Source organism: Vicia villosa, linkage group LG7 (assembly GCF_029867415.1).
Source record: "Vicia villosa cultivar HV-30 ecotype Madison, WI linkage group LG7, Vvil1.0, whole genome shotgun sequence".
Taxonomy (NCBI): Eukaryota; Viridiplantae; Streptophyta; class Magnoliopsida; order Fabales; family Fabaceae; genus Vicia; species Vicia villosa.
The window spans coordinates 108,178,525-108,186,764 of NC_081186.1; the positions used below are offsets into that span (position 1 = coordinate 108,178,525).

An 8,240-nucleotide genomic window follows, 5' to 3' on the forward strand; every position below is an offset into this window, starting at 1 on the left:
TATTGCGTGGACTTAATTTAATAGAAAATATTTAATTTAATAGAAAATATGTGTTTTCCACGTGAGTCTTGTACTCTTGTACACTTTTAGTTTTTAATGATTAACCCATTTATATATTTATTTTTTAAGAAAACATAAAATATCATTTTCTTTTTGATTTGGACCGAGTCTGACTCAATTAATTGAGAGGCCTGTTAAAATTTATAAAATAGATCTAATTTTTTTTTATAAAAAATATAATGATTAAAAATTATACTTAAAAATATAATTATATATTAATTAAAAATAAATTTAATTATAATTTTTTATCATAGTATTTTTTTATGTTCATTTATTAATATAAATAAATAAATATTCAATCGATTGCAAACTAACTATACCGTAGAAAGCGGAGCGATCCGTTAATTTTTTAACTAGTTCTTTTTGTATAAATAATTCAGTTGGATTCAATTTTTACCATTTACTATCATTTACTCTATTTACCCGTCATTCAATCTTTGATTCTATTCACCTTTCCTTCCCCATCTTAGAAAATTCCATTTACCTTTTTTATCCATTAACTCAAGTGGCTCCTTAACCATGGCGGCGCCACCGTCAAAACCTGTTTCAATCGATAAAGATTCGACCTTTATCGGTTCTTCTTTGTCACGCTCTATTAATCCAACTGCTGGCGACAGATCTTTATCACGCTCTGTTAATGTAAGCGACGGATCTTTACCAAGCCACGTTGAAGGCTCCGGCTCTCCGATTGGCGGCGGCAAATCTTTAGCAGGCTCTACTAATTCAACTGCCGGCGACAAATCTTTGTCACGCTCTATTAATCCAACTGCCGGCGACAGATCTTTATCACGCTCGCTTAATGTAAGCGACGGATCTTTACCAAGCCACGTTGAAGGCTCCGGCTCCGGCTCCAACAAGATATCGAATCTTGTAAATTTTTGGTCTTCACTTGAGATATCTCAAGTACACGATTCCGGCAATGATGAGGGAAGAAAGTCAAGATATGATGGTAGTAATAGCGTTAGACGCGCACCTACCGGCACAAATAAGGTGACTGAAGTCAATGATGGTTCTTCCGGTTTCAAAGAGCCTGAGATAACTGAAGTCTTCTCAACTCCGGTCAAAAATAATAGTGACGGATCTTCATCAAGCCACACTGGCGCATCCGGTAAAACGGAACATTGGGTTTACATAGGTTCTTCCTCGTCCGAAAAATCAGATTCAGAAAATCGACTTAGGAAAAAAACAGAATGGCCACCTCAAAGAAAAAATAATGCGGACGGAAATTCACATCTCGGCAATAAAGGCGGCGGCGGCGGTAATTCACCTCCCGAAACACCCAGCAAAAACAAAGGCGGCGGCGGCGGTAATTCACCTCCCGGCACACCCAGCAAAAACAAAGGCGGCGGCGGCGGTAAATCACCTCCCGGCACACCCAGCAAAAACAAAGGCGGCGGCGGCGGTAAATCACCTCCCGGCACACCCAGCAAAAACAAAGGCGGCGGCGGCGGTAAATCACCTCCCGGCACACCCAGCAAAAACAAAGGCGGCGGCGGCGGTAAATCACCTCCCGGCACACCCAGCAAAAACAAAGGCGGCGGCGGCGGTAAATCACCTCCCGGCACACCCAGCAAAAACAAAGGCGGCGGAGATTCACCTCCCGATGACGATGATGAGGTGTCTGAACACTCGGCTGCATTCTTTGGCCTTTATACAAAGTATTTTATAGCGTATTTACAGAGCGATTATGTTCATTGGTGTTATGGTAAATATCTGTTTCCTATTTTCGTTTTACACCATATTTACGCGTAAGGTGGTAAAGAAACATCTAACTCGCTGCTTCCTTAGTCTTTTAGCTATAATGGCTATATCGTTGTTAGCCGCAGCAGCTTATGGTAACCCTTACGTTAAGTCGAATGTAGTTGTATATTTCGTAGCATGGGTGATTTGTGGAATTTGCATTTACCGCAAATTGAGCAAATTGAAGAAACCATGAAGTTTAGACATGGTATAAATGATGATTCTACGATATATTACCCGCTGACTAATGTGCGTTGTTAAATTTTGGATTCTTTTGTCTTTTAACTTTGCATTTAAAAGTTCAGTTACCCTTCGCTATGTAATATTTTATTTTGTCATATATTTAAGTTTTAGTGTAAAATATCGACTAGTACTAATATTTGACGTCAATGTCCACATTTCTCAGCGTGTATTTAACCACGTGTTTTATTGCCGCAATAACAAACCACTTTGTAAAATTTATTTTAAATTAATTAATATTACAATTTTGTTAAGTGAATATATTATGCTATAATTTATTATGCTCAATTTTTGTCTCTTAACTATACAAATTGGATCACAACATTATTCAGTTCTATTTATTATGTTTGTTAAAGTGAATTTATAAATTCATGTGGTTGTTTATTGATATTTTTAGTAAACAATCACAGGTTTAGTTTATTTAAAAGATTAATTAGAAAAATCTCAACGACGTAAAACAAAGATGTAAAGAAAAGTGGGTGGTCTAGGTTCGACGCGTATCTTAATACATGGGTAACTTTGCTCTAATTTGCTTCCATGCGTCTTCAAATAGAAATTGCTAAAAACTAAACAAAACTTGGCGAAAACTAATAATTGCATTGATAACCGTTTCTGGATGCCTTACTACCTTTGTCGAACGCTGAACATCTCTAAATCACAATTTTTGTACTTGAAAATATCCTAAGTCATAAACACCGACTAAGTGTCAACTTTGACATACTACCGAAGAGTTATCATGTGACATTTCCTAAAATTTTGAACATTCTTGAAAGATATGGTGATCCTAATTTTGTGGATATGTTCCTAAGACTCCTCCTAGTCATTCTTGGTCTCAACTTCACTCACAAATCAGTCGAACCACTAGTTCGACACAGTCAATGCGTCGAAGCTTCTGGCTTAAGCATTTGACAATTAGTAATTTTAACAGATGCCATCCAAAAAAAGCCATTTTTGATGATATGTATCATATAGAGGAAAAGTGGTGTTTATGTAACTTCTCAACACTATTTAGATTAGCCTGCACACATCACATTAATTAGACGTTTTCAATTATCACAACTACTTTTCACAAAACTGTCACATCGCATACATGCGCGGGGATTTCCATCATGGCTCAATTTTTCTAGGTTAATTGTGTCCACACGATTAATCCATACTTAAAATAATATTTAATCAAATTTTCTTTAAGAAACTCAAATGCTAAGTGTCTGTTTTTTAAGTGCCACTTACCCATTTCGTTGGGGATACTGAAACATTTTTCTATTATAAATAACTCCTCTTTATACATTTCCCACTTTTTCCTTCTTCTTGGTCAACGGCCTAACTTCTCATAACTCTCTAACCATTTCATCCTTAGAAACTTTCAAGGAACAAAAATGGCTTCCTCATCTTCATTAAGACTTCAATACCCATTCGATTCTAACATCAAAGCTCTCATTTTTGTTGGCAAACACAAATTACATTACATATTAATTTTTAAAGTATTTCCTGGGGCCCATTTAATTTTCCAGATTCAATGACAATCTACATTCAACCCAATACTCTAAATCTATTTTCAAATCAACATACAACATGTGTTTTTACTTTATATACACTAAAGTCATTTGTCTCAAAACCGATGTGGGACTTACTAATACACCATTTTCCATGTTTTTTATCAACAAGAAACATTCATGCGTATTTCCCATGTTAAAGGGCTTATAGGTTCAACATCGCCATGCAACCACTGCTCTAGATTACCATTGGTAACATATTCATACACAAGCATCCTGCAAAACAATTTCATCCTGCAAAAACTTGGTAGCATCAATTTTTGACAGGTAAAAACTTGATATATTGTCTTGAAATTTGAATGCTGACAATGAGAAGCTGCATGCATATGAGAAGAGCAGGATGTGGTAAATAACAATTAAATTGATTCTTGTTGTGATATATCGTCTTGAAATTTGAATGCTGCATAGAATAGATTAAGCTTTGTGCCATAATATGGTATATAAATCATTCATTATGTCAAGGTGTGAGTCTTGTGAATGCTACAAATATATATATATATATATATATATATATATATATATATATATATATATATATATATATATATATATATATATATATATATATATATATATATTACAAGTTGATATTGGTAAGGAAATTTAATTTGTGAAGATATAAGCTTATACAAGTACATCTCGATTTACTGCCGGGTTTGGTCGAATTCGGTGAAGGTGAGTTTTCTTTTTTTCTTCTTCCTGCAAATGTATTACATCGCGGAATGTATTACCACCTGCTTCAAAATCTTTGTATTAATATCAAACATTTTCGTAGGTTTAAATTCAACATATAATATAATATTTGAAGTTATGATTTATGAACCACTATTCGAAGCATATAGTATTCTATTTTGCAAGTTTCCATGCAAATGAAGCAAACCTGCATACATGGAATACACTAATCTTCAGAAGAGACTGACCATGGCAATATAATGATTTAGCAGCCAATATTTTGGTGAAATAGTTTTCTATTTGCTTCAAAAAAAAAGGTGAAGCAAGATAAGTATGCATGTTCACGTGCCAACCAAACTCCACAGCCGCCTATGATACTCTCTGTTTATCTGTACATGAAGTTGCGTACACAGTTCATGCTCTTTTTATTTGTTGTACCAAACTACCAATAATCCAGTAATTAAAGTCCCACATGGTTTTCTAAAGAGATACATTAGTGTTTATAAACCTAACATCAATTTTGACTATTAAATTGAAAACAGGATGGTACTAGATGGCCAAAAGTCCAAATAAATTTCTATGAAATTTTGATTTAAATTATTTAAAATTTAAAAAAATGAGTTATTCGTTTATGAAAAATTAATGAATTTAAAATTAATAAAAAATAAAAATAAATGCTATGTGGACTGGCCTAGTGAAATAGTGGATTTAAAATTTTTTTCACGCGTGATCCTCATTATTCTCAACTTCTAAGTTTTAATAGATCATTAAGTTTCTTTCAATTCAAAAAAGTTTAATTATTTATATACAATACCATTCAATTCATACACAATTTACCTTATTATTTTCTAATATATCTTAAAAAGAAGGTTAAGATTCTTTGAAATTTTTTATTAGACATTATCGTTAAATTAGTTATATAATTATTACTCAAATTTTTTAGTTTATGTCTGAATATTTATTTATTTAATATTCTTTAATAACCTTTCAATAAATTTTAAATAATATAGCATGTAACTTTGTATGAGATTATTACTTAGTTTAAATAAAGAAGAAAAATATGTACACAAGTTATTATATTATAAGTTTACAATATATAAAAACTTTATAAAAAATTTTAGTCATCAATTAAATAAAGGACAATTAAATATCAAATATGACAATCATATAAAAAATTGATTTTTCTTTTTAATAAAAATCATGTCATAACGGTGATAATGAACAATTGAAATTTATCTATTATCGTATTTTATTTTTTATTAATGGATTATTTCATGAGAAAATGAGTGATGTACGTAAAAGTCATTTAAACCCTTATTTCATTACTTAATGATGTTGTTGCAAGAATATAATTATTTTCTCTTCTTAATTGTTAAAAAAAGCAGTCATCCAAGTCATGACTCATTTCATTGAAAACGTTTAATTAACAATTAGTAATAATAACAAAATTCTCCTATTTTCACGTGGTATAGTTAGGTTTTAAGATCCTAAGCAGTTTAAATTTTAAAAATTGTTATCTCTATATATAAAAGTGGCCATGACCGGGTCATGAAAAATAAGACATGTTTGATGAATATTTAATTTTAAAATAAATAAATGAGTAAAAAAAGCACAGTCAATAATCACTACTAACAAACTTTTCCTATTTTCACGTGGTGTAGTTAGGTTTTAAGTCTTTGTAATTCATTTCTCAAGCAGTTTATATTTTGAGAACTCTCTCTAATTAAGTGACTGTGAGTGAGCGAGGAATCTAAGTCCCCTCATCCAATTAATCATAGGTACTGCATCACTTTACTATATATATATATATATATACCCTCATGCATGCTGCTATTCTTTTCGATTTTATTATCTATAGAATTTTAGAAAGCTCTGTATAAATGTGTGTACGTAATATTGATATACATTCATGTCATTTTGATAGAGAAAAAGCATGGAAAATCAAGTGATTGTGATTGTGGTTAATGAATGTAACCAAAACAGCAGAAACGAATCCGAACCTGTGATTGCTATGGAAGAATCTGATTCAGAAATAGGGAGGACCAAGAAGATTGTCATGCTCTCGGTGGCATTTTGCGTCCTAATGACAGTGAGCCCTAAGCCAAGTCACTGTGATGTTCCTACTGATTTCTTGAGCGAAAAATTCATGGTAGGGTTATGTTCGGTGGTACTCTTGGCTTTCGTTTTACTTTTTCAAATATCAATATTATGGATTACACTAAAGCACCCTGTTAACAGTAGCAACCTTACGATCTTAGGCATACTTGTGATAACAACTGCAATATCAGTAATAGAACTCATCTTCTTGGATTCTAAGACTACTGCTATCATTGTTTCAATCTTATGGGGCATCATACTCGCAGTCATTGCTATTGCAAGCTACCAAGAGTTCTATAATCTCCCTACTTATCTCAAAAAGATTGTTATTGTTTGCCGCCAAGAGTTCTATAATCTATCTACTTGCTCTTAGTTTTATTTTAGTTTCCTATACTGTATTGAATTTTTTTTTTCCCAATAAAAAATGATGGAGTATTTGTTTATTATGAATGAAATACTAGTATGATTTTATGTTATACATGTAATATTGCTGAACCTCTGTCTTTTGTTATCTTCTGTAACTGCATCATACTGAAGTGTAATTTACAAATGATCAATACAATCACATTGTAACCAGATCGGTAACTATATTTGATTTCACCAAAAATTAAAATGTCAGAGCCATTAATCTTAATCCACTTTAAATTTAATAATAAATCTTACTTTTAGTAATATCTCAAATATGTATTTTAAAATAAATGTGGTGGGTTATATATTTTCACACTGCAACATATATTTGTCTCATGGCCGATGATCAGATCTCATTCTTAGACTAAAATATAGATTTTCTATCATTCTTCTATATATAAATAAACCACTCTTCAGCCCTTACCGGTATGTTATTGAAGGTTTTAGGGGCTCTGATTCTAATATTTTTAGTGAATTTGGATCTCAGTACTTGTTAAGTCTAGGACTCCACCCAAGTTTCAAATTATCCAAAAATATTGGAACTACGGCCCCTAAGACCTTCAACAACCTAGGTGAGTTTCATAGACAAGAGAAATAATACGACCAATTAAAAAGGAAATAGAATGTAATTCATCCGTCTTTAGGGGAGGAAAATGCAGTTTTTTCCAACATGTTTCGTTGAAGAATGAAATTGTGTATAATTTATTCACCTTTAAAGGACATCCGATTGCATGCGTGTGTATTTTCAAACCCCTAAAATCCTACATATAGTGACAACTAGGCCATCAGACCTAAAAACAAAAAAACACAACAAGGGAAAATAATGTAATATGAGCATCTCTTAAAGGCGAGAAGTGTAATATAAGCAATGTTGAGAAGAAAGACGTTATGATCACAAAGAAAATGAAAATGAGCTTACTTCAATAGAGTCGAGCACACCAGATTCGAGCTTAATTGAAATCAGTGAAAAAAGCCTTAACTCAAATGATCCTACCTCATCAAATTTCTCATCTCCCGAGCTCAACTCCAAAAAGGTATAGATCAATATACGATATATATGCTACATGCAATTATTATTCAGTTGAACCCGAGAACTTTGACGAAGCAATCAAAGAAGAATCGTGGAGGAAAGTGGTGGATAAGGTCTGCGTGATCAAGAAGAATCAGGGTTTCATCCTCAAAGGAAAAGAAGAGAAAGTCTACAAGTTTGAGAAAACACTATACAGGCTTAAACAATCTCATCACTCTTGGTAAAGTGAGATCGTCAATTACTTCAACAGAGCATGATTCAATAAGTGCAAGAATAAAGCAACCTTTTATGTCAAGCATCAAGGTACGAATGAGTTTATAGTGACTATTGATGATCTTATCTCCACCGGAAGCAACAAGAAGATGATCGAAAAGTTTAAAGATGACATGACTCAAAAGTATGAAATGAGCGATATGGGTTTGCATCGACATTTCTTAAGC

The 8,240-nt window shown here is 32.7% G+C and overlaps 1 protein-coding gene across 1 annotated transcript; it reads left to right on the forward strand.

Moving 5' to 3' along the window:
* The first annotated feature begins 579 nt into the window (after positions 1-579).
* LOC131619961 (uncharacterized) lies at positions 580-1,812 on the forward strand. Its single transcript, XM_058890998.1, has one exon. It carries the CDS (start codon positions 580-582, stop codon positions 1,810-1,812), a length of 1,233 nt encoding a protein of 410 aa, XP_058746981.1.
* Positions 1,813-8,240: the final 6,428 nt, after the last annotated feature.

Bases quoted from the DNA above. Each gene is read 5' to 3' on its own strand.
- LOC131619961 (XM_058890998.1), top strand. From the start codon at position 580: ATGGCGGCGCCACCGTCAAAACCTGTTTCAATCGATAAAGATTCGACC.